The 27,333-nt window shown below is 36.9% G+C and overlaps 2 protein-coding genes across 3 annotated transcripts in view; one reads left to right on the top strand and one right to left on the bottom strand.

Annotated features, from left to right (window-relative positions):
* Positions 1-4,437, bottom strand: part of LOC117423642 (growth arrest-specific protein 7) — a 96,183-nt gene extending 91,746 nt beyond the window's left edge. The window contains exon 1 of one of the 2 annotated variants that reach the window (XM_034039710.3): positions 3,969-4,437. In XM_034039710.3, coding sequence (XP_033895601.1) covers positions 3,969-4,148 — 180 coding nt within the window. In that variant the 5' untranslated portion in view covers positions 4,149-4,437. The remainder of the gene's footprint in view (positions 1-3,968) is intronic. The other variant, XM_034039711.3, reaches the window with a different exon arrangement.
* Positions 1,040-24,033, top strand: LOC117423643 (myosin-1B-like). The gene is made up of 40 exons (XM_034039713.3): positions 1,040-1,108; positions 13,037-13,252; positions 13,331-13,474; positions 13,560-13,716; positions 13,852-13,879; positions 13,999-14,110; positions 14,204-14,296; positions 14,405-14,468; positions 14,544-14,642; positions 14,756-14,859; positions 14,945-15,083; positions 15,581-15,699; positions 15,838-15,987; positions 16,079-16,249; positions 16,343-16,643; positions 16,749-16,822; positions 16,915-17,002; positions 17,105-17,222; positions 17,323-17,446; positions 17,524-17,660; positions 17,747-18,002; positions 18,138-18,380; positions 18,468-18,644; positions 19,048-19,193; positions 19,322-19,412; positions 19,499-19,888; positions 19,979-20,105; positions 20,230-20,348; positions 20,462-20,658; positions 20,766-20,949; positions 21,045-21,210; positions 21,316-21,440; positions 21,601-21,909; positions 22,078-22,281; positions 22,406-22,531; positions 22,631-22,801; positions 23,094-23,198; positions 23,303-23,398; positions 23,583-23,712; positions 23,905-24,033. The coding sequence occupies exons 2-39, from the start codon at positions 13,049-13,051 to the stop codon at positions 23,697-23,699; spliced, it is 5,775 nt and encodes a 1,924-aa protein (XP_033895604.3). The 5' UTR covers positions 1,040-1,108; positions 13,037-13,048; the 3' UTR covers positions 23,700-23,712; positions 23,905-24,033.
* The last annotated feature ends 3,300 nt before the right edge of the window (positions 24,034-27,333 follow it).

Raw genomic sequence — 27,333 nt, 5'->3', positions numbered from 1 at the left:
CTCCGTTTGGACGATTTATACCATCTACATTGTCAGGTTATTTCATTTCTCACCTGTTATTTTGTGTGTTTTGTATATTGCTGATTCTGCTTAGTCATTATTTACCAGGCTGACTAATTAATGTCCTTTTTCCAACAGGGAGGCTTCATCTAAAAAGACTCCTCAAAGCTAGGGTGACCAGATTATCAAAGCTTAAAACCGTGACACATTGTTAAATAATTGACAAGACTAATTAAACCATTTAAATATAGGCTATTTTAAGGGTCATTTAAATAGCCATCCTCTCACTTAGTATTATCTTTTTGTTTTGTTTTGTTTAATCAGCTAGCTAATTTCAGTACAGTCGTGAGTGTATAATTTGTGGATAATTCGTTTAAATAGCCATATTGTGTTACACATATTGCATACTTTTATATGGAGTTCAATAATAATAATAATAATAATAATAATAATAATAATAATAATAATAATAATAATAATAATAATAATACATTAAACATTAAAAATGCATTTACATTTTGAGATTTTTCTTTTTTTCGTTCTTTTTTTACTCACTGCGTCAGTCTCTATTTATTGACGTTGTTGATGTGGTGTAACCTGGTGGATTTGGATGCTTGCAACCTCTAGCTACTCTGTCTGGGCTAAATCCTGCCAGAACTGAACAGCTACAAAATGATCAGATTCATACTGAATATAAACTAAATGAAAACGCATGGCAAGGAATAAACTAAAAGCGTTTGTTTACGTTACTTTGACAAAAAGTACTTAGAGTGTGTCACCTTTGATGAAAAAGCAGGACTGTCCCGGCTAAACCGGGACGTCTGGTCACCCTACTCAAAGCTGTAAAGAGTGCAGAGTAAAGTGTGTGTTTGTATGTGGGCACGGGGATTGCACAAATCAGTTCACGTGCAGACTGTGCCTGGATTCAAGTGAATGATTAATTAGCAATTGCGTTCCGGCCCAGCTGTACATATAGAGGCACAAATCACTCACTCAGGGTTGGGTGTTCAGTGTGGAGAGAACGGGAGAGAGAGTGAGGAGAAAAATACTAAGAATAATAACAATTGCTACGCGTGCTGGTTGTGCACCAGCCCACTACTTGTTACAGGTCAGTGTTTGTTTGTCTGTTTCTTTTGGCCATCATGACGTTTATTTTGAATGTTTTGTTTTGTGTAAAGTATTTGTTTTATAATAAATCTGCGCAGCAGCGCTTCACTCACCAGATGTCACCACACAAGCAATCTGTGACACCTATATTTTCATATTAGGGTCCTTCACCAATTGAATGCATATGTGATGACTCAATATGTCATGTTTTTTTTTTTTTTTTTATGTGTAAATAATGAACACTGACTGCATTCTCATAAATTGAAAAAGTGATCCCCATTTATCAAAAAACACCTTTTTTATTTAAAACCACCACATGTTTGCCTATTGAGGTCACTAAAATCATGAATATTCTTAGTGTGTAACTTTAACAAAATCTGTTCCAACCCAAATTAGTTGCCTCACACCTGCGTTCAAATTTCATTGCTTCTGCTGTACTGACCTTGGCAGCTCTGTCTCTACAACACAGTTTACTCTTAAGGTATGAATCAGGCTTAGTTTACATAACTGAGTGCCTTTGAAAGAATGCATGTCAACAAACTAGTAATTCACAAGGGGGCAGTTATTTGTGACTGTAACCTCCCTATCTGGTTTTCCAAAAACAGCAACCAAACTTTCAAAACATTCTGAGAACATGCTGTTCTTACCTTATCACACATTCCGTTTAGATGTTTATATCCAAAGCAAGTAGTTAAATGAAACAAATCAACACTGTCACTATTTTTTAAACAAGTAGGCCAGTAACACGTATCCCCCCGCAGCAGATCACCATGACCTTGATTCAAGTTTGACAGACGCACAGACAGACAGACAGATCAGCCTCCCAGACTATGACACACTAAATAAAATGTTCTTAACATTTTTAATTAGAATCTGAAAAGGGATTCACCAAAATGTAAGTGTGACTTACAAACAAACACCCTCGACCTGGGTGGACTTTTAAGACTTTTTCTTGACTATTGTTTAAAAACAAATACATTTATACAAAACATCATTCATCAAAGCAAATTAAAAAAAAAAACATTATTATCTGAAGATATTTAACCAGTGTTTACTATTACATTACATAATCCATTCATATTCCAGAAGAGTGTTTTCCTTTGACATTGTGCCAACACCCCCAGGTTCAAGCAATTTCATTGCTATTTACAGTCTTATTGAAATTGCAATTAAGAAAAAGCACCTGATTAGACATATTTTGGATTGTGTTCCTTAGAAAAGTATCAGTTCAATAATTAACAGGCATTTATCAACAGGTGAAATGGCGTAAGGGGTTTCCCTTTGTGTCACTCGATAGTTTAATTGTTTATTTTTTTAAATGCCTGCTAATGCTGCCAAACTGTACATTTACACAAACAGCTCAGGTTACCCAAGCCAGTCTTCCCCACTGTTTTAGGACATGAATCAACTGCATATCAGGAACTTGGGTAGTGTATGACATTACACTGACCTGACTTAAATATCCATTAATAGTCCATCCCTATTAATGTAGGTATTATTTAAATGATGGATTCTGTTACACTTGTTTTGCTTACTGGCTGCTTATACTGTTTTATGTATTGTCCCAGCATGCTCTGAGAAAACAGTCAGACCAAAGCCAAAAGCCAAAATTCAAAATAATTCTTCTTCAGTGTCCCATCATTGGGCCCAGTATATATTGGAATGAGGCTGATCCATGGTGTCACATTTTCTACTACTGTGTCACACAGTTAACTCCAAAGATGAAGCACCAATTGAGCTCCAAGATCATTCAAGCACACACAGATCAAACATAGAAATGTGGGGAGTCCATCACATGTTATAAGCATGACGTCACTTCAGGGAATTCCCTTTCAAAATATTTCTGGAGAAATGCAAAGGACCAATGAACAACGTGCCCTGCCCACCTCCCCTTACCAGACCCAAGAAAGACTGTTAGAGAAGTTTGTATGGAAAAGTCAGCTGACAATACACAACTCAATCTTTCCCGTTGCTTCTGAAGTGGAAGACTTCGCCTGTGACAGTCGAGACGTATTTAGCCACGGTATTGCAAAAGAAAAATTGTGTTGCGCCAGCTGTGTATTTACCAAAACCACAAGTTGAGCATGCAACGTCAATGGAATCATGTGTGCGCAAACCAGCAATTGCTGCAGAAAAATGCAGTGGCTTCCTTTAAACTGTCTGCATCCCAAAGCGTGTGTGTGTGGGTGCGCGCGTGTGTGCGTGAGTGTGTGTTAATAATTAGAATTTAAGAAATCCAGTCAAAAGGTTTACTCAAACCAGCTTAAATCTGTTAAATACAACTTTACAAACACCAGGGAAGGCATCAATGTTTTTTGTTCAATCCTTGTAGGTATTTAACCGGTGTAGTGTCAGAAAGTAGATCGTAGCCCACCCATTAAGAAAGTTTGAAAGATTTAAAACACCAGGCTACTATGCACGGTGAGGTTAAGCCAAAAGCAGTATTTCAGAAGAAGCCTTTGCATTCAGTAGACATGCAGAACAAAATGCTATGCATACGTAATTTAGAAACAAAAGTCTTTTTCATAAATTACACTGGAAGCTATGTATTGGAAACAACAACAGACGGAAATGTTTTTATTGTGTTCCTATAATTACGATTACTCAGGCCTGACCCCTAGTGTCATTTGGGGAAACTGGCAAGTACAAACTTAAGACCTCACAAATGCTTTCATACAATTAATATTATCCTTCCATAATATCTTTTGAATGATACTTTTAGAATAGTGCCTATCACAATGAACGCTTTTTTATTATTATTAAGCTTCATCTTAACGATTTTCATAAGTACATAAGTAAAGAAACAAAAGTTTCCTTGGCAGTAAAAGCGTTCGTTTAGCCAAATGTTTAAGAAAACGTACCTCTAATATTTGGACGTAACTTGCTGGGAACCATCCCCGGACTCCATCCCTTTCTCCTTCCCACCAGCCGCCGTCAGCCACTTGCAAAACTTTAATAATTTCTCCAGCCTCGAACCTCAACCCCTGCTGATGCTGTTCTCCAGAGAAGCCATATAAACTTTTGCACAGAGATCCAGACATTGCAGGAGGAAGAACATGCAAACACAGACCAAAGGAAAAAAATGTAGAAATATGTACTGCGGGTCTACTTCTTTTTTTTTTTTTTAACTTACTAAGAGTAAACTCTTCATTATGTTTTATGGCTTCTGTTGTTGTTCACGACGGTGCTCCGCTGTGTTCAGTTTTAATCTTGAGTGAGAGGAATATGAAATAGCGCAGCAGATTTTCTTTCTGTTGCTAACTCCCAGCTGTGCAAATCCAGTCTTCACTTCTGCGCTGGTGCTGCCTCTGTTATTGCGCTTGAGCTGCAGTCAGAGTATCACGAAAGGAAGGAAGCATGATCTCATTCCTCAAGCCCTACTCAGTATAAATATACAACGCGATTTTGCAATTCAGTCTTACATTCAGAACAGAAAAGATTGCTTGGTATTTATTGCATAATTCATGATAAAATAACCCTTTTTAAGTAGTATCCTCCCATAGTTACCACACACTTGCGTATCTTTACCACTGGTTACAGTACTCAGCCATTCTCCCAAACACGGTTGACATATTTTAGAAAAAGTCCTTGTATTTGAGGACGTGTGTGGGGATTAACAGAAACTATAGAATACTACTACTACTACGACGACGACGACGACTACTACTACTACTACGAATAATAATAATAATAATAATTAATAGTAGTAGTAGTAGTCGTAGTAGTAGTATGTTGCCAGGATTTAAATTCATCCCTTTGACTGCGGTGTATCATAGGAAGAGCATAGTAAAGTTAAAGCATAGAGTATAAAGCACTCCAAAGCATGATAAATACTGAAGCAAGTATTAGGGTAACACTTTCCATTAAGTGTCTCTAGTGTCTCTGTGTATTTATATAGTTGTTACTTAGTAAATACATGTGTACTGACACATAATTACAATGCTATAATGCATAGTTACAATCAGAGGCGCTGGAACAATTTTTATAGTGGGGATGCTGAAAACCATTGAACAAAACTGCACCCTCAGCACCCCTAGTTCCAGCGCCCCTGGTTGCAATGTACTTAATGTGTAAATCTTTTTGCAGGATCTAACCCTAATCCTGACATTAACCCTTTTCTGATACAATTGTGTACTTAAATATACATTGTAATTATGCATAATAACATTGTAATTACGTGTAAGTACACATGTATTTACTATGTAACTACTATGTGAATACACAGTAATTAGAGACACTTAATGTAAGGTGATACCATTATTAGAATTGGAAAACCACTGGAAACTGTAAAATGTACCTTTCTGCGGATACTACCAGCATCGCATTTACTGGAACAAAGGCAGCAGTGAAATCAGAAGTTTCATGAAACAAATTCTTAATGCCATTGGCCATTTCCTTTCTCTAAACATTAAAGCAAATAAAACATACAGATTTTTCAGCCTCAGGTTAAACTACAGGCAGCAGTCTTTTTGGGGTGTAGTATTGGCTCTAGTCACTCGAGATTTGTATAATATATACTTTTTCTGTTTGTTTTAAATAACTTTGTTCATCACATTAAAGGAGTGAGAACCAAGACTTTCAATTGGTATTGTTATCATTGACAACAGCATTATCCCTGACCTTCTTTCTGTTTTTGCTGAGGATCCTGTTTGCCTTTTTGCAATATATTTCAAATGCAATGATAAGATTAAAGTTTCACACCACTGCTGGTCAAATTCTTCACTGCTGTGAGACCAAATGAGTTAATGGTTTATAGTATGGAAACATGGCACCGGGAAACAACAACTTCTGATACATTAAAAAAAGTTAAACAAGCAAAAAAAAATAATAATCATGGAGGGATATTGAATCATAGAATAAAGTTGTGTACCAAATGTGAAGTCAATATTGTCAAATCATATGGTCTTTAGCATTCAGAAACCAAAAAGCATATTAGATTGGCGATCATGGTTAGGGTCACTGGTTTTTATAAACCCTAAAACGATCAAGTCTGGATCCCGGTACATCATGAAACCTTGTAGGAGGCTGTGTGGTCCAGTGGTTAAAGAAACAGGCTTATAACCAGGAGATCCCTGGTTCAAATCCCACCTCTACCACTGACTCATTGTGTGACCCTGAGCAAGTCACTTAACCTCCTTGTGCTCCGTCTTTTGGGTGAGACATAGTTGTAAGTGACTCTGCAGCTGATGCATAGTTCACACACCCTAGTCTCTGTAAGTCGTCTTGGATAAAGGCGTCTGCTAAATAAATAAATAAATAAATAATAATAAGTTTCTCTTTGCCTATCTAAAGTGTGTTGACTGATATTAGAGAAGATTTTGACGTGAATATTATCTGATTTCAATCTCAACTCCGCAGTTATGTGTCTTGTATTTGACCTCTGTGAAAAAGATTCTATAATATGTCATTATGGTTTCCAAACTTTTATTTTGTAATTATTATTATTATTTTAAATTGAGATGAATCATCTCATTTCCAAGAGCATTCTTTGGATAAAACAGCTTGAAAGATGCCTGCTTTTAAATCTTGACATTTTCCACCCAGATATGCTTGACTTTGTGACCACACTTCTTGTAAAATAATTCCTCCAGTTCTGGTAAGTTTACAAGGAAGTTTGCTGTCAGATTTCGCAAAGACAGTTTGAAAAATGATGTCTCGTATGGAGAACATATTTTGCTGCAGCTTCCACAAAGGAAATAGAAGCGATACCCAGCAGATGTGTCACTTCCTTAGTGACAGTGTTATGGCAGGTGACCCAATTTTTGATGAAGAAGCCTTTTTTAAAGATAAGCCAGACTCATGGTTAAGTGACCAAGGGGCAATACAGTACATACAAAGGTGTGTTGTTTGGCTACATTTCATATAACTGATTTAGCCTTGACCACTTTATTTATATCAGGATATCATTTAATATCAGAGATTATAGTGTTACAGAATTACATTTGTCATGGCGGAGTGCCATTTGTTTCTTCTTTGACAGACTCTCCAGTGGTTACATCTTTTGTAATTACCATTGAAAGAATATCTAGATGCGTGAACAGAAAATAAATGATTGCGTGCAATGTTGTGTATTTATGTTACAAAGTTAACCATTGAAGGGGTGGTTTTAAAAGAAAATAAAATGTTTATTCTCATTAGCATCCCATTTCTTTGAAGCCCATTTATCCTGCTACAGGAAATAGGACCCCCTTGACTACATTATCTATGGACTGCAGGTGAGGTCCTATTATTTGTAACACAGGAAGTGGACATAAACTATTGTGGCTGGCAAAACGGAAATTAAGAAGTAAATGCAAAATTGACTTTTAGAAATGGTGTTATTTTAAAGAAAAGTAAGAAACTGTATTAAACCTGGTTTGTGCAATTGTTTTCAACTTGGGGCAGTGCAGTGATAGTTTTTTTTGATAATTTCTTTGCCTTTAAAAAACAAAAACAAAATTAACTGGACTTTCTGGACAAATACAGAGTAATTTATTATAATCCATATACTGTATGTAATTTTATTAATGCTGAATATGCATACTTACCTCTGTTTTACTCCGTAGAAAAAAACTGACACATTTAGAACTCAGGTTTATTAAAATCTTTATGCCAGTAAAATTATTAAAACAATGCATAAATACACAATACACTAAAATAGAATGCAACTATGCGCGTGCACTTCCATTACCTTATCTTTGCGATGCAAGCACAATAGCACCATCTAGTGTAAGAAATTATCAATGACCTCTTGTATATTATATATATTATATTATATGTAGGGCTTCTGATTTTCGGTTTTAACCGATAAAACACCACTAACGCAAAAAAAAAAAAAAAAAAAAGAAAAAATAGTTTGATACCTGGTAGCCTCCCACTAGGTAGATTAGCAGTGTGGAGTAGTGGTTAGGGCGCTGGACTCTTGACTGGAGAGTCGTGGGTTCAATCCCAGGTGGGGGACACTGCTGCTGTACCCTTGAGCAAGGTACTTTACCTAGATTGCGCCAGTAAAAACCCAACTGTATAAATGGATAATTGTATGTAAAAAAATAATGTAATTGTATATAAAAAAAAAAAATTCAATAAAAACTGGTAAAATTGAGGTGTTCTAAAACTTTTGACCAGTAGTGTGTGTGTGTATATATATATATATATATATATATATATATATATATATTATACACTTCTTTATAATTCAGATTTAACTTTAGTCATGGCAACTCTGTACCACTGAAAGATTATTGAAAATAAGGCACTGCATTTCAGAGAGCAGAATGATTCACGTAATTAAAAGTTAAAGGAAACAGCAGCATGTCAACATGCCATTCATACAAAGCAGGCTGTCCATTCTATACGCGCTTTTGGACACATTCCTTATTGGTCTATTATAATCTTCATTTAAAAAGTATCCAATGTCTTACTTGCACAGTATAGAGGTGTAAGGGTAAAAAAAACAGTAACCTACCACTAGTCAAGCTGCATATGTATCCTTATTTATTTGTTGCGTGTTTTGAAGTTGGCTGGTAATTTGTTTTTGATGTCAGCCCTTCCTCTTCCTGTCAAACGGTAGTATGGTTTGATCTTCAATAACAGTTAGTTTGTGTGCTTGCCCGCATGACGTTTCTAAGCTTCTCTTTTTAGGAAACTGATTGACAGTCTCATGGCTGGCATTCACAGTTTGCTGGACAGTAGCTTCATCACAGTCTGACATTTCCTGGTGCCTGGACACCAACAGTGTGGATTATTAATCACTTGTCAAACAGTGGTTAGGGTTCTTGGGTAGACTTGCTTGAAGAACATTAGGCTTGGGTGAAACCTTTCAACTGTTTTTGATGAAAAGTCAAATTCATTTTCCCCATAGGTCTACCTAATGCAACTGGTATAAGTCATAAATCTTTATTAAATAAAGATTTTTATTTTTGTATTTGTTTTTATTAAACACCATTTTTTAAATACAGTAAATTAAAAATTCTAAATGATTTGCTATTTAACATTACATAGAAGGCATTGCTACTCGCACATAGTTCAAATGTTCAGAATAATGAAAAGAAACACTGCATTAGATATTTATCCTTGGTTTCTTCCAATATCATTCTGTTTTGTTCATTACGTGCTCCTTACTGGATTGCTTTGAGAAAAAACAAGTTTAACTGAAAGAATATCCTTACTGTAGCCTAAAAACATTAGCAGCAGAAGATAGGGATTTTGCACTTTTGTGGTTACAGTCTTTTGGAGGCCAAAAAATGAGGTTATCAATTTAGTGCAGTTTTGTATTCCACATTTGCAGAAATAAGGATAACTGTCTGTGTTGCTACTAGTATATTTGAGGTTGTGACAGAGTGGGTGTGAGAACATGTATTTTGGTGAAACAGCTGATGAGTGCCTTTGTTCCAAAATCACCAAAGGTGCTGACCTCGGTACAGATGGCACATTGGAGTTCACCTTTTGCTGTCCACCATAAAACCCCTATTTAGGACTATGCTATTTTATTGTGGATGTTTTCTATTTTGGTGAGGCTTTGACCTGACATATATTTACTTATTTAATGTATCTGTTTTGTATAATTAAATGACTTTCCAAGATACAACATCAATCTTATCTTAGGCTAATTAATTGCCACATTTAAAACAGCTTTTATAGATGCATGGCCCTGAGAGGAAATACTGGTATGTATATATATATATTGTATTCTGCATATGCTTCTACAGTAAGTTGCCATTGTACAATGTTGTATATATTCGCCTATGTTACTGTGAGAATAGGCAGGGCAATCTGATCTGGTGTTTGTAGGCTTTTTGACTGAAACATATCTGTTCTGGCAATGTCATGTCAGCCTTTCTCTTTCACAATTTTACCAAATTTTGCCTGTCCGTCCATCCGTCTCTGCCTGTCACACTCTACATGGTGAACACAATAACTATATCCAGCTGATTAACATGTTATGCAAATTGAATCCCGAACATGAATTATGTGAAGAAATCCTGTGTTACCCTGCAGCAAACCAGTTTCAGTCAAGACAGTTAAGATAGCAGATCTGTTGGACTCTTGGTTAAAGGTGTATCCATTGATAGAAACCTGCAGGGGTCCCTGCCAGCTGTCCAGTCACCAGGTCTGAAATTCAGAAAACTTACCGGGTGTTCTAAAGCAGTCTTCCATGACCTTAGCCTGACAAACAATAAGGAGCAATAAGAAGCAAATACTTTTTCATTCGTGTTGAGTGAGTCACCAGGTCCAGACTTTTTTTAATGGTTTTTAATTATATTCAAAAGCACAAAGGCATCATACATAAAAAAAGAAGAAAAAGGAAACCTTATTTAATCTTTTTTTATGAAGCCAGATGGTTTAATGTGTTTGAAAAAAAAAAGACCATATAACACCTGCGCTGGCTTCACTGCACTGGCTCCCAGTGAAGTTTAGAGTTGATTTTAACATTTGACTTCTGACTTATAAAGCTAAAGGTATGGCACCAGATTATATAAAGGAGCTTCTAGTCACATATATACCTTCTTGTGATTGGATGCAGGCCTGCTGTGTTGCCCACAAGTGTGAGATGCACTGCCATCTCATAACATAAGTGCTACATCAGTTGATGACTTTAAAACAAAATTTAAAATTTAGATTAGCTTTTTTTTTTAAACTGCATTTTAAACTGTGTTTCTCTTTAATCTCAATACAGATGTATTATAAAATGTTTTTTCTCCTGTTTTGCCCTATACAGTGCTTTGACATACTTTTTGTATGAAAGGCACTATATAAATAAAGTATTGATTGATATTGATAATATAACGGTTGTATCCAATCCACACGGGTTCCAAATATGAAGCAGCAATTTCCGGTCACCTAATGGTTCCATTCAGTATTCTAGTTCATATTAAACCCATTAATAAGAACCCTCCGTCCAAGGGGGAATTAGTATATAGGGCGATTACTTCTGTTCTATCGCTCGAAGTCTTGTTCGACTGCTATACCAGCCTTTTTGCCATTTGAAACTTACCCTTCCAAACAGGTAACTAACTATAGGGCAATGTATACAACATGTCGAATCCAATATGACTAGCTTAATGTAAGACTTTGGAAAAGGTAGCCTAAAACGATAAAGAGAACAGTAATGTATTATTGAAACCGTTCAAAGTTTAATACGAAATGCCTAACCTATATTACGTGTTAAAAACGTAATATGCGTGTTTCATAGCTGTCCAATATTTGTCAGTTTTGGACGTTGCCATTTTTGCTGTTAAATAGCAGCTCCGAGTTTTGAAATGAAATTCCATTGTTGGAATGCGAAACAGTACGGAATGCGAGCATTGCAGTGAGACTATTGCGACAGTGAAGAGCGGCTGTGTGAACAAGCGCTTTCTTTGGGAGAGCAGCTGTGTTTTCTTGGGCAGAAATAGACATAGGTGCTGACATATTTGTGCTCAAGTGGACCCTTAACTGTTTCCATGTATGATTGTAGACAATCTCAATTTTTTTTCTAATACTTGCTGTTACAGCATATTCTAACATTACAGATCGTTATAATAGTTATACGCCACCCGCTTCCTTTTTATATTATTATTATTATTATTATTATTATTATTATTATTATTATTATTATTATTATTAGTAGTAGTAGTAGTAGTAGTAGTAGTAGTAGTAGTAGTAGTAGTAGTAGTAGTAGTCGTAGTAGTAGTAGTATATATTTTTTATCGGTAAGGATTGATTAAACTTTAAAACATGTACTGTGTAAATAAATACCCCAAGACTGTTCACAAACCCGACATTTAAATGTTTCAGCTGTTTATTTCTAGTTTAATTGGTACTTTATTAGATGCTTTTTTCCTTTCTGAAAAAAAAATTGGATAAGCTTATTTACTATAATGTGCATTAGAATTTTCTTTGACTAGTAAAACCTAATTTATAAAATAGCCTCAATAATTAAACATGTTGGTGATAATTCCCTCTATAACCTCATTAAAGGGAAAGTGATTGATTGCGCATGCTCTGTATTTGGTCAAACGATGACCAAATATAGAGTCCAGCAATGCGAACGACTCTGTATAAGAGGTTGGAGAAGCAAAGCAAGTCGCAATCAACCGAACACTGAGGTAGGTATTGTGGGAAACCCCACCGACGTTTATTTATTAATTAATTAATTAATTTATTTATTTCCATCATTCTTTGAAAAAAATGTCACTGAATGAATTAGAACGATGTTTCTAATTAATGTTTCACTCTTTTTAAAACTATTTGCTAAATATTCGTTGGCACGGTAAGTTATTTGTTACAATTTGAAAGAACGCACGCTAAAGAACGCAGTCCGGTATTTTAAATCTAGTTAAGCCTGAATATTTAGCCTTAGTGGGGTCAGCGATTACATAGGTTATTCAACTTTTTCAAGAACAAAGACAAAAGTTAAATCCCATTAAGGGTAATATGGAAATATAATTGTACTGTATTAACATACCTAGTTTTAAGCAATCTGGGGTTTATATTGTAACTGCAATCTGAACTAACTAATTTAATAATAATTAAATAGAATGTACTTTTTGTTGCAGCCACCTTCTCATAAATCTAGTTCCATCATTGGAGTTTCTTTGCTTGCTGGGTATAGAAAAGAAAACACAATTTAAACTTTAAACTTTGGCTTCCTTTAGGTTTGTCTTGTGTTAAGTGAAATGCTGTTAAGCTGAAATCTGATTGTTGCATTCATTTAATTAAATTAATATCATATCTGTGTGGTTCATACATGGTTATTAACTTTACACTCATACATTGCATTTTTTAATATTATTATTATTATTATTATTTTATCTTTTTTTTTTTTTTTCAAACATACATCCCTTGATGGGATATTACTGTAATGTTGCCCGTCCGGGTCAGTCGGCTGGGGAATGCCTTCGCCATGTGCTTTTGATACCTGGGTGCATTGCAAAGTGGTGGGTAACTCCAAAGTTATTATTTTTTTTAGCAATATTCCATCATGAGTACCGACGCTGAAATGGCCGTTTTCGGGCCAGCAGCCGAGTTTTTGCGCAAATCTGAGAAGGAAAGAGTTGAAGCTCAGAACCAAACCTTTGATGCCAGGACATTCTGCTATGTGGTTGATGCTAAGGAACTGTATGTTAAGGGTGTTATCCAGAGCAAGGAAGATGGCAAAGCTACCGTCAAGACAGAGGATAACAGAGTAAGAATAATACTTCACAAAATATTAATCTGAGCTTCCTATTGGCATATTTTAAAACATAATCTTCCTATTTTTCAGACTGTAACTGTGAAGGATGACCAAGTCTTGCCGATGAACCCCCCCAAGTATGATAAGATCGAAGACATGGCCATGATGACCCATCTGAATGAACCATCTGTGCTGTTTAACCTCAAAGAGAGATATGCCGCCTGGATGATTTACGTAAGATAAAACTATCCAACATTGTTATTTAAAATGTTTGCCATATAAAAAAATAAGTATTTATAATACGTCATTGTTTTTTCAGACCTACTCTGGTCTTTTCTGTGCCACTGTCAACCCCTACAAGTGGCTGCCAGTGTACAACCTTGAGGTTGTTAATGCATACAGAGGCAAGAAGCGTCAGGAGGCTCCTCCACATATCTTTTCCATTTCTGACAATGCCTATCAGGCCATGTTGACTGGTAAGTAAGAGGCCTATTGTCAACAACAGCAATAATAATACATTTCACACACACACACACACACTCACAACGTATTTAAAAATTCAGCACTGTTCAAGGTAGCATAAGCACACACAATCTTTTTGTTTATTACAGACCGTGAAAACCAGTCTATTTTGATCACGTAAGTATGCCTTGTATGTGCTTATTTAAAGTTTTTCAGTTGCTTAAATTACCTTACATTTTGTTAAAATCGGATCACAAAAATCCAGTATTAACGTCAATATTTCTCAATACCTTCAGCGGGGAATCTGGTGCTGGAAAGACTGTGAACACAAAACGTGTCATCCAGTACTTTGCGACAATCGCAGTGGTTGCCGATACCAAGAAAAAGGCAGAGCCTTCCAAAATTAAGGTTGGACTCCTGTACTTTATGATTGATAAGACAACATGTTTGTGTGGTAATACATTATACAGTACTTGCTGAACGTATTGTTGGCCTTTACAGGGAACTCTGGAAGATCAAATCATCCAGGCCAATCCTCTGCTGGAAGCTTTTGGTAATGCCAAGACCGTGAGGAACGACAACTCCTCCCGTTTTGTAAGTTCATCAGAAGAAACCCTTTATAATAGTTGTAGAAATGTAATATATATATATTAAATGTTCTCATCATTGATCTAAATGTATTTGTTTACTTTTAATGAACAGGGTAAATTCATCAGAATCCATTTTGGACCTTCAGGAAAACTGTCCTCAGCTGATATTGAAACTTGTAAGTATTTTACCTGATCCAAGTTGTTTGATCTCAGAAACGTCACGTTACCAAACCATTTGAATATCTTTACAGATCTTCTGGAAAAATCCAGAGTGACATTCCAGTTGTCAGCTGAGAGAAGCTACCACATTTTCTACCAGCTGATGTGCAACAAGAAGCCAGAACTTATTGGTAAGCAATATCGATGATCTTCTTCCTTGGTAAACAGCAAGTTTGATTTATATGTAAATATGATTATTTGTAATATATATATATATATATATATATATATATATTTCCCACAGATATGCTTCTTATTACCACCAACCCATATGACTTCAGCTATGTCAGCCAGGGTGAAATTGTGGTGAAGAGTATTGATGATGCAGAGGAGTTGATGGCTACAGATGTAAGTACAGTTGAAAGGGGTTACCTGTGTTTAAGTGTTATTTAGTATCAGTGCTTTATAACTTAGATTTTGTGTATATTGATAGGAAGCCATCGACATCCTTGGTTTCAACGCTGAAGAAAAAGTTGGCATCTACAAGCTGACCGGTTCAGTCATGCATTTCGGTAACATGAAGTTCAAGCAGAAGCAGCGTGAGGAGCAGGCTGAACCCGATGGCACTGAAGGTAAACCAGTGGGGTCATTTGAAACCATTTGTAACAGAAGCAAATCTGAACATGAGCCAAATATGACAGCTGGCCAAACACACGCTTAAAGTCATTTTGATAATTATGAGGTTAGAGCATAATCTATACTAAAAGGCTGAGGCATATGCAAACAGACTGCATTGGTGGACTTGCCAATTAGATAGACGAGTAGATTCTGCTCTGGCTTCAAATCATGAAAATCCCCAAAACGTCACCAGCAAATAGATTGAATTTTCTGAATTTAGATAAAAACCTGTTATTACATGAACAAGAATGACTAAATCACCAGCAAGCCCCCGAAGGACTCCATGAAAGTTCTGTTTATAGTACGCATGTTCATGGAGTATTCTGTTAACTTGTAAAAAATACAAGCTCTTTGTTTCAAGTCATATAGCCAGAAAATACAGAAATATGTGAACGAACAAATCTGTTATTTGTGCAAGTGTTTAATTATATATTTTTTCTATTTCCTATAGTGGCTGATAAAGCAGCTTACCTGATGGGCCTGAACTCTTCTGATCTTCTTAAACTACTGTGCTACCCAAGAGTGAAGGTTGGCAATGAATATGTCACCAAGGGCCAGAGTGTTCAGCAGGTAAGTCAGAAAATCTATAACTGAATAGGTTCATATACTGTGTGTTTCATAATATTAGGAATATAGTTTTTATATGCACACGTTTGTGTTTTATTTTGTATTGCATCAATTTGAATGTATACTTTTTCTTTATTTTAGGTCTATAATTCTATTGGTGCTCTGGCCAAATCTGTCTATGAGAAATTGTTCTTGTGGATGGTCATCCGTATCAACCAGCAGCTTGATACTAAGCAACCGAGACAGCACTTCATCGGAGTCCTGGATATTGCTGGTTTTGAGATCTTTGATGTACGTTTTGTTTAGTTTTTTACCAATAACTGTTTCTTAAAGTCTGTATCAGTAAATGAATGCCTGCTTTTCTGTTTTTTTATGTGTTTAGTTTAACACACTGGAACAGCTGTGCATCAACTTCACCAATGAGAAACTACAACAGTTTTTCAACCATCACATGTTTGTGCTGGAACAAGAGGAGTACAAAAAGGAAGGAATTGAATGGGAATTTATTGACTTCGGTATGGATTTGGCTGCTTGCATTGAGCTTATTGAAAAGGTATTTTTTTATTATTAAACTGCATTAAGACAAAAATAAAAGTAGTGTGATGTTCTTCTGTATATTGATACATTGTTGTTGTCTTTTTTGTAGCCCATGGGTATTTTCTCTGTCCTTGAAGAGGAGTGCATGTTCCCCAAGTCTACGGACAATTCTTTCAAAGCCAAGCTCTATGACCACCATCTCGGCAAGAACAACTGCTTCCAGAAACCCAAGCTTGGCAAAGGCAAGGCTGAGGGCCACTTCTCCCTGGTGCACTATGCTGGCACTGTGGACTACAACATCAGTGGCTGGCTGGAGAAGAACAAGGACCCACTGAATGAGTCTGTTATTCAGTTGTATCAGAAGTCTTCAGTGAAACTGCTAAGCAGCCTGTATGCCAGCACAGCTGATGGTAAGGTCAAGTTTACATTTTGTATCTTTATAAATATTTATAAAGTGTTGTATGTGACTTAATTGAACCATTTTCAAAAGATGTAATAACATTAATCTATTTTAGATGCTGCTGCTTCAGGCAAGAAAGCTGGCAAGAAGAAGGGTTCATCTTTCCAGACAGTGTCTGCTCTTTTCAGAGTAAGGATTTATTGAAAGTAAAATAATTGTATACAGACAGCATATCTGTACATGTATGCATACTAATAATATTGATTTTTTGCTTATTACAGGAAAATCTTAAAAAGCTGATATCCAACCTCAGGACAACTCATCCACATTTTGTGCGTTGCTTGATTCCCAATGAAACCAAAACTCCAGGTATGGATATCGTAATAGTAATAGATATAATCTGATATTCTGATTTAAATAAATACATAGATAGATCAATAATCCAAAAACATTTTAATGCTATACCAACAGGTGTCATGGACAACCACCTTGTCATACACCAGCTTAGATGCAATGGTGTGCTGGAAGGCATCAGAATCTGCAGAAACGGTTTCCCAAGCAGAATCCTCTATGGGGACTTTAAACAGAGGTAGATCATTTGAACTCTCCTTTGGTCTTTGTGAAACCATTTCAGATTAATAGATTAATACAAGAAAAGTTCAATTTTATCAATTATTATTTAATTATAGATATAGGGTACTGAATGCCAGCGCTATCCCTGATGGTCAGTTTATGGACAACAAGAAAGCTGCAGAGAAACTTCTGGGGTCAATCGATGTTGATCATACCCAGTACAAATTTGGACACACCAAGGTAAGTATTTTGCTTTTATAAAACTTTCTGTAAGGTTAAACTTATGAACATAAAAAACATTATTACATTTTATTCAGGTGTTCTTCAAAGCTGGTCTTCTTGGTCTTCTTGAGGAACTGAGAGACGAGCGACTGGCAACTCTTGTTACGTGTACTCAGGCTGTTTGCCGTGGATATCTTATGAGGATTGAATTCAAGAAAATGATGGAAAGAAGGTATTTTGTCTTTATATTGGTCATCTGAATCAACATGAGGGTCTTGAGACTGTATCTTGAGACTTATACTTTCTTATCTATTTCAGGGAGGCCCTCTTTACCATCCAGTACAACATCCGCTCATTCATGAATGTGAAACACTGGCCATGGATGAAGATGTACTTCAAGATCAAGCCACTCTTGAAGAGCGCAGAAACTGAAAAGGAAATGGCCAACATGAAGGAAGAATTCACCAAGTGCAAAGAAGATCTAGCCAAGTCAGAAGCAAAGAGGAAGGAGCTTGAGCAGAAAATGGTTTCAGTTATGCAAGAGAAGAATGACCTACTTCTTCAAGTTCAATCAGTATGTTTCCTAGAAAAAATATATCATTTAAATCCATCATGTGAAATGAAATTACAACTTCTCAACAGGGTGTGTTTTTAGGTGTTTTTAGGTTTTTTTTTTAAATCTAAAGTGTGTTTTTGTTTTATTTTAAAGGAATCTGAAAATCTGGGAGATGCTGAAGAAAGATGTGAAGGCCTTATCAAAAGCAAGATCGAGCTTGAGGCTAAACTAAAGGAGCTGTCTGAGAGAGTAGAAGATGAGGAGGAAATGAATGCGGAGCTCACTGCCAAGAAGAGGAAACTGGAAGACGAGTGCTGTGAGCTCAAGAAAGACATTGATGACCTAGAGCTTACACTGGCCAAAGTGGAGAAGGAGAAACACGCCACTGAAAACAAGGTATAATTAATACATTATATAAATATATTATAAGGAAAACAATTGCACTGTAGTGTAATTGCCTAATGAAAATGCACTGTTTTACAGGTAAAAAACCTGACTGAAGAGATGGCTTCCCTTGATGAAAACATTGCTAAGATTACGAAGGAGAAGAAGGCTCTCCAGGAGGCTCACCAGCAGACCCTTGATGATCTGCAAGCTGAGGAAGACAAAGTCAACACTCTGACCAAAGCCAAGTCAAAGCTGGAACAGCAAGTCGATGATGTAAGTGTGAAGTATTTTAAAGGTAGTAAATGTACACTATTATACTTACACAGTGGGAAATGCTTTTTAGTCTGTAACCTATTTTGTATTAGTTTCGTAATCTGCTTTCCTCGTTTGCAATTAGTGTATATGCTAAGACAGTACTGGCATTTTAGTAGATGTTCCCCTGAAATGTGTTATCCGCTATGATTTTCTCAAAAGCTGTAACACAGCACTACATTTTAAGGTAAGCGTGCATTTGTGGCTTGTGTATTTGTGGAAAGTCACCTTCTATTAGATTTTGGAACCCTGCCAAATATCTATGAAGCTATTAGCTAAACTTGATATACAGGATGTTACAGGTGACATACTAGGATGACATATTGTTTACTAAACCATGCAATTACTCATTGCTTAACTCTAGCTTGAAGGCTCACTGGAACAAGAGAAGAAGCTTCGCATGGACCTGGAAAGAGCCAAGAGAAAGCTGGAAGGAGACTTAAAACTCGCCCAGGAATCCATCATGGATCTGGAGAATGAGAAGCAGCAGACAGAGGAGAAACTCAAAAAGTAAATGAAATAGTTAAGTGTTTTACACAAGTAGAATTTCACATTTTTAAATATAAGGGTGTATACATGTTGTGGTAAACCAAATAACATTGATCAGCTTATTAAGTGTTATCTATATTTTGTAACAGGAAAGACTTTGAAGTAAGCCAGCTGCAAGGAAAAGTCGAGGATGAGCAGGTTCTTTCAGCTCAACTCCAGAAGAAAATTAAGGAATTCCAGGTAAGATGCTAGGAGTGTGAAAGGTATTTCTCCTTTATATAATAAAAAAAGTTGTCAGAGGTTAACAAATTTCTTTTATTTGGCAGGCACGAATTGAGGAACTCGAGGAAGAAATTGAAGCAGAACGTGCAGCTCGGGCCAAGGTTGAGAAGCAAAGAGTTGATCTTTCCAGGGAACTTGAGGAGATCAGTGAAAGGCTTGAGGAAGCTGGTGGTGCAACTTCAGCACAGATTGAAATGAACAAGAAGCGTGACACTGAGTTCCAGAAAATGCGCCGTGATCTTGAGGAGTCTACTCTGCAGCATGAAGCTACTGCTGCTGCTCTTCGCAAGAAGCAGGCAGACAGCGTGGCTGAGCTTGGAGAGCAGATCGACAACCTTCAGCGTGTGAAACAGAAGCTGGAGAAGGAAAAGAGTGAATTTAAAATGGAAGTGGATGATCTTTCAGGCAACATAGAGTCTGTTGCCAAGTCTAAAGTGAGTTTAATATTTTCAACAGTGTCTGTGAATCTCTCTGACTGTTACTCCACTCTTCTAATATGAAATTATGTATTTATTTTTCTGCAGGCCAATCTTGAAAAGATGTGCCGTTCACTGGAGGATCAGCTGAGTGAAGCAAAGTCAAAGAATGAAGATAACCAGAGACTTATTAATGATCTTTCAACTCAAAAAGCTCACCTGCAGACAGAAAATGGTAATGTTACAAAACACTAACTGTAAATAGTATTACCATTAAATATCAGGATTTATAAATAGAAAAAGAGCTACATATGGAAAAAACATGCTATTCCCCCCCCCCCCCCTCCCCCTCACCCTAGGTGAAATGTCTCGCCAACTAGATGAGAGGGAATCTTTGGTCTCCCAGATGACAAGAGGGAAAGTGGCCTTTATCCACCAGATTGAGGAGCTTAAGAGGCATCATGAAGAGGAAATGAAGGTAAAAAACGTAACACTTAGATATTACTGGAAATGTAGGTTAGTTGAATGAGACTCTTATCAGACGGTTATGGTTGAAAGCATTGAAGCTTTAATGCTCTTATTTTTGTGCAGGCTAAAAATGCTCTGGCCCATGCTTTGCAATCATCTCGCCATGACTGTGACCTCCTCCGTGAGCAGTTTGAGGAGGAACAGGAGGCCAAGGCTGAACTTCAGCGTGCAATGTCCAAGGCCAATAGTGAAGTTGCCCAATGGAGAACAAAATATGAAACTGATGCAATCCAGTGCACAGAAGAACTGCAGGAAGCCAAGTAAGCTGGAATTATTCATAACACTTGTTGTATACAGTGTAAAGAGTATTAAGACAAAGCTTTGTTTGGCTTGTTTATAAGCTACTATAAATCGTTTTTTACTTCAGGAAAAAGCTTGCCCAGCAATTGCAAGATGCAGAGGAGATGATTGAGGCCACCAACTCCAAATGCTCTTCCCTTGAAAAGACCAAGCAGAGACTGCAGGGTGAAGTTGAAGATCTGATGATGGATGTTGACAGAGCTAATGCTTCTGCTGCTTCTCTTGATAAGAAACAGAGGAACTTTGATAAGGTAGGTGATGAACTGAAGTCAAGAATATTCATGTTGATCACAGGTTTGGTTAATGCTAAATTAAACTACTGTTTCTAAATAAAACATATTTAAAGGTTTTGTCTGAGTGGAAGCAGAAGTTTGAGGAAAGCCAGGCTGAGCTGGAAGCTGCTCTGAAGGATACTCGCTCCTTGGGCATAGAGAACTTCAGGATGAAGAATGCTTATGAAGAGTCTCTGGATCATCTTGAAACACTGAAACATGAAAACAAGAACCTGCAGCGTATGTTGTATCAGTAAATCAATTGTGAAGCAAATGAAGGAAACTAAACAATGTTCTGGAGTTGTCAGTCTTTTAAGAAATTCCATTTTATCTTTTTTTTTATAGAGGAGATCTCAGACCTCACTGAACAGCTTAGTGAAAATGGCAAAAGCATCCATGAAATGGAAAAGGCCAGGAAACAAGTAGAGCAGGAGAAATGCGAGATACACACTGCTTTGGAGGAGGCTGAGGTAATGTATAATGAAGACTCTGATGTTTATCACCTGGGGAGCATGTTGTTTTACATTTTCACCACTAAACTGGTACATTAGATTTATATATAGTACAATATAACACTTTAGGAAATTATTTTTTGCATTGTAATTTTGAAACAAAAAAAAATTGTTTCAGGCATCCCTGGAACATGAAGAGAGCAAGTTTCTCCGTGTGCAACTGGAGCTAAACCAAGTGAAGTCTGAGGTTGACAGGAAGATTGCTGAGAAGGACGAGGAACTTGAACAAGTGAAGAGGAACAGCCAGAGAGCCATCGACTCCCTGCAGAGCACTCTGGATTCAGAAGTCAGGAGCAGGAATGATGCCCTGAGAATGAAGAAGAAAATGGAAGGAGATCTCAACGAAATGGAGATCCAGCTGGCTCATGCCAACCGTCAAGCTGCTGAATCCCAGAAACAACTGAAAAATGTTCAGGCTCAGTTCAAGGTCAGCCCAATATAAATATTTCTTATAATTACTGAAACCTTAAGTTAACAGGTGCTTTGTAAATTAATTGCTATAAAAAAGCATGTTAGGTATAATAAAACTTGGACAACATTTCCACCACCTATAAACTGTACTGATAGGAGCATACTTTTTTTTGTTACTCGGAAGGAGTCTCAAATGCACCTTGATGATGCCATGAGAAGCAGTGAAGACATCAAGGAACAGTATGCCATGGTGGAGCACAGAAGCTACCTGATGCAGGCTGAAATTGAAGAAATGAGGGCTGCCCTAGAAGAGACAGAGAGAGGCCACAAGATTGCAGAGCAGGAGCTAGTTGATGCCCGTGAGTGTGTGCAGCTGCTGCACTCCCAGGTACTGTAGAATTGGTGACACTTCTTCAATAAACAGGATCCTATGCTTGGGCAATTGTTATGAGATTCTATTCCACATGCAACATGACATGAATGTTACTTACATACTTTGGGGTTTATTCCAGAACACCTGCCTGATCAACGGCAGGAAGAGGTTTGAAAGTGACCTCTGTCAGCTTCAGGGTGAGATCGAAGACACAATCCAGGAAGCCAGGAATGCAGAGGAGAAAGCCAAGAAGGCTATCACTGATGTATGTTCTAATAACTATCTGAACTATCTGAACTGATCTGAACTTGTGATACAGAAGGCATTGTATTATAGATACCTAAGCCCTGTCTTGTTTTTAAAGGCTGCCATGATGGCAGAGGAGCTGAAGAAGGAACAGGACACCAGCTCCCACCTGGAGAGAATGAAGAAGAACCTGGATGTGACAGTGAAGGATCTCCAGCACCGTCTGGATGAGGCTGAGCAGCTGGCCATGAAGGGTGGAAAGAAACAGCTCCAGAAACTGGAAGCCAGAGTGAGTTTAAGCTAAGGGCAGGGAAAGTATGCATTAAAGATTTAAATAAAGGCTGTAAATTTGCAGTGGAATCACATCTGTTTTGAATAGACCTATATTAAAGAATAGATGTTCAGTTGATGTGCATACACTTGGGAACCTGTTCATTTTGTTATTTTTAATAATGTATAGGAAACGATTAAGAAATGGCTGAAGTTAACAGATTTTTTTTTTTTAAATAGTCATAGTAGATTGATAATCATGACCATGTTATTTATTGATATCATATGTAGAATTGTTCTGTTTGTTTTAGGTGCGTGAGCTGGAACATGAACTTGAATCAGAGCTGAAACATGGTGTTGATGCCATTAAGGGTGTGCGCAAATATGAGAGAAGAGTCAAGGAGCTGACATACCAGGTACATAAGAACCTGAAGTTGTTATTTAGTGAAACATAAAAAATGATTACTATCAATGGGGTCATTTTCACTGCAGACTGAAATCCTGTTTCTTTTCCACACAGTCTGAAGAAGATAAGAAGAATGTTGTCAGGCTGCAGGATCTGGTTGACAAACTTCAGCTGAAGGTCAAGGCCTACAAGAGGCAGTCAGAAGAGGCTGTAAGTCATGCGTAATCACAGATATTGTTTCCAGCACGGCTTGTTAAACACTTTTGGCAATTATTGTTAGCTAATTATTGTGATTAATGTTGGTGTACAATGAAATTCTCTTTTGCTGCTCTAATGATAATACAATATCTGATTTACTATTTTAAAAATACATGACTGTTGGCTTGTCCTTTAGGAGGAGCAGGCTAATACCTACCTGTCTAAGTTCAGGAAGGTGCAGCATGAGCTTGAGGAAGCTGAGGAGCGTGCTGATATTGCTGAATCCCAGGTCAACAAGCTGAGGGCTAAGTGATATTGGTTCAAAGGCAAGTTTAGATAATTTGTTTATTTATTTTTTAAATATACCAGTGTAATAATAAGTATCATTGTAAATATTTTGAATATCCAGTATTTTTTTTATTTATTGGGCGTGTAAATAAATTCAGTAAAATGTGTATGCAGAGGAGCCAGTTTTATGGAAAATAATTTAAATATATTTATGTATTTCTTTTTTGCAGGGAAAGGAATGTGAAGAGTAAGAAACGGACATGAGGCTGTTCAGTACAGGATGTGAAGGGCATTTGAACGTACCTTTTGGTTATTTGCTGTTTGTCTGTGGCATTATAATAAAGTTTTCAAATGCATAACTGTGTAATCGTGTTTTTTTACTTTTGAGATTCACAAGCCATTTTAATTTTGGCAATAGTAGTGAAATGAAGAGCTGCATTTGATGCAGAGAAGTAATTATGGTATTCATTTCTACAACATACACTTTCTTTAACAGAATCCCTGAGAAACCTGAAAGCCACTGTTGTGGAAGTAAAATGTGGTGCATGCCCCTCTGAGATATTGCATAATGTATACAGCTGCCCCCCATGTGACATAACGTTTTAGAGCAGGCATGAGGTCATGTCCATAACCATACATATTTGGTGTTAATATTTTACACATAGCTAGAACTATATTATTGTGTAAGTCACAATCTGATTTGTTTGTGGAAGAATTATATCTGTCCAGTGATTGAGGTAGTTACCTAAGCGAGGACGGAAGAGGTGTGTTTAAAAGAAACATATAGACCGGGGAAATACTGTATACATTGCAATTACTGAAAAAAGTGATATTCTACAGGCGACTTTGACCGTTTGTATTATGGTGCAAAGGGAAACGTGGCATTTTGGTTTTAAATCCTAGCACAGGAAGAAAAAGGTGGAGTAAATGCAACACACAACCGAACATTCTTGCGTGTACAGGACTGCGACTTCTCTGTACCATTTTGTCATTAGTGTTCTCCCCCCCCCCCCCCCCAAAAAAATGCAAAATGCAAACCACAGCCAGCTGTACATCAGTAGTCACCTGCAGAACTGTTTGTATCACAACAAACTCAGTCTGATTCACTCTCTGCCACTGGTAGTTTTGTGACTCCTTTGAAACGGTATGTCCATCCATCTGTTTTTAATGTATAAAAATAAACTGTGTCCATGCAGTAAAATAAACAGCGCCGGACCCCAATGTTGTTAAGTATGGAGTTAAGAACCACTACATTTACAAAATAGAACGCGTGCGAACTGAGCAAAACTGAGTGAAAATACGATTTAGTATACCCCCCACCACAATAGTGTGGCGTATAATTTGTATTATTCTGCCTTACGTAATGTTTTAACTAGCCTCCCAAACTACACTGAAAGGTAAACTATGTAAAGTACTGTAGCGTACTGTACTGTAGCGAAAGGCCGGAGACGACACGCTTGCGTCAAGTTCAATTATTTTATTTCGGTCGCTAATCTCTAGCACCCGCTTCTGACACCACTTCTCTGACTGCTTCACTGGATACAAGAATTAAACAAGCTTTTAGGGCAGGCACAAAATCAATAACCTTCCAAAAGACATATATAACGTAGCCTCGCCCCTTTATGCTAAACGCGGACTGGATCCCTCTGCGGCACCCAAGGTTCACCACCAGATTTCACAAGTATGACAATTCTTCGGTATTTTAACTGTTTTTTATGCTGTATGTAATTGCACAATTATTTGAGTTAATACCTTGAACGGGGCAGACAGACGCACATTCAAAAGCTATTGATACAGTGGTCTAACTGTATTGTGGTTTAATTATACAAAAAGTTTAAAACTATTTCCTTTTGGTGTTATTATCTCGCTGTGCTACTACTCCAGAATTAACACCCATACTGCTGCAGGCAAAACGGAGTCTCGGATTATTCAACCTTCCTTTTGCATGTGTTTTTTTTTTTTTTTTTTTTTCTTCTAATATGCTACTGTAGTTAAAGTGTGAGTATACACTAGGACGAGGACCTATATATTTCAGAAAACTAAATGACTAGGTCCTATATTTAACGGTGCAACTTTTAGGAAATGTATTCCTGTATCATACATGCCACAGTCCCTATATGGTCGGGACAGTCCTGATTTTCTAGCACGTCCCGCATTCCGATTATTCTGCACAGTAGAGTTAGTGAAAACCACACGCTGTGCTCTTCGTGCGGCTGACACATCTGCTGATCACTAACTTATACAAAGAACGCTTCATTATGTCTATTTTTACTGTCATGATAGTCGTGTCGTGTTGAGTTGGGGTATTTCACATTAATGTAGAGAACAGTTTATCTATGTGTGATGAAACTTAGATAGGGCACTCTATTGTATCTGTAAGAATTATAAGGAGCTTCTTATCTGTATGTCCTTACGAATTGCTGATTCGATTGTGATGAAACTTAGTTACAGCATTTTATCTTTCTGCGACAGTCAGAATCTGTTGAGAATTAAGTTGTCTAGCAAATGTTTTTATCCTTAGGTTGATAAATCAGTGGTATGTTATAAGTAGGTGGCGACATGCACTTTATAAGACCAGCTAAAATGTCTTCTACTGTGCACACTGCTGCAATGAGCACATATTAGTTACATGTTTCTTTTTACTTCTTTCAGACAGACAAACAAATCAGCTCTGTCTGTGTTATCCCCCCTTTCCAATATAACAACAGATTCTGTTTCTAGTTAGACTAGAAAAGAATGGTACTCTTTAGTGCTACCATAATTTGTGTACATTTAAATATAAAATATTGTTCACAGAATATGCAAACTGCTTTGCAAAGCAGTTAAATAATCATACTCCCTTTACCATAAGTCATATGTTGATAGTCAAAATATAGAGGCTAAATTGCCTTTTTCCTTTTTGCTATAGTATATGCTGTATAAGAAAAGCATATATGACTGGTTTCACAGACCCTGATTGGCACTAATCATGGACTTCCTAATACTTACTTTAGGTAAGGTAGTCCAAGACGAATCTGGGTCTGTGAGACAAGCTGCTAGTGTTTAGTTATTGCTGGTAAGTTACAAAGGCAATGTGGATACTCAGTTTTCCTCTGTGAATTGGGAATGCGTCATTGAGGCATACAATTCTGGATCCCTTACACAAACCATCTGGTGTTGTATGAAAACAAAACAAAAATGAAAATAAAAACACCACAAGTCCAGGAATAAATGCAAGGGAGCTATTTTATTAACAAAACACACCGTTCTAATAGAGAAACTACTTCACAAGGGAATTCATATTGTATGAATATCTCTGGTACAGATCTTAGGTTTTTCCTTATTCTTCTGCGTCTTTGCCATTTGAAGAACAAAAAAGCTTAATTACCTAATGTGCAAACAAAGCATTATTTATTCAATAACCAGCATTTAAAAGCATTACAATTTTATTACATATTTAAAAAAAAAAAAAAAAAAATTTAACAGTACCATAATGATTTCCATTACACGAGAGTAGATGTTAAAACTTCATGCTGATTTGAACTCGGCTCTCGCCAAGATAAGCACCAACTAAGACGTAGCTTTACAGTAAACTAATGTGATCCATATGTGTCTCCATCCATTTACGTTTCCTTCCATATGATGATGTAGATATCCTTCTGTCTGGTGTTAATGGCTGA

Source organism: Acipenser ruthenus, chromosome 17 (assembly GCF_902713425.1).
Source record: "Acipenser ruthenus chromosome 17, fAciRut3.2 maternal haplotype, whole genome shotgun sequence".
Classification (NCBI taxonomy): domain Eukaryota; kingdom Metazoa; phylum Chordata; class Actinopteri; order Acipenseriformes; family Acipenseridae; genus Acipenser; species Acipenser ruthenus.
The sequence above is the reverse complement of the archived record's forward strand: the minus strand, read 5'-3'. Positions and strand labels throughout refer to the sequence as shown.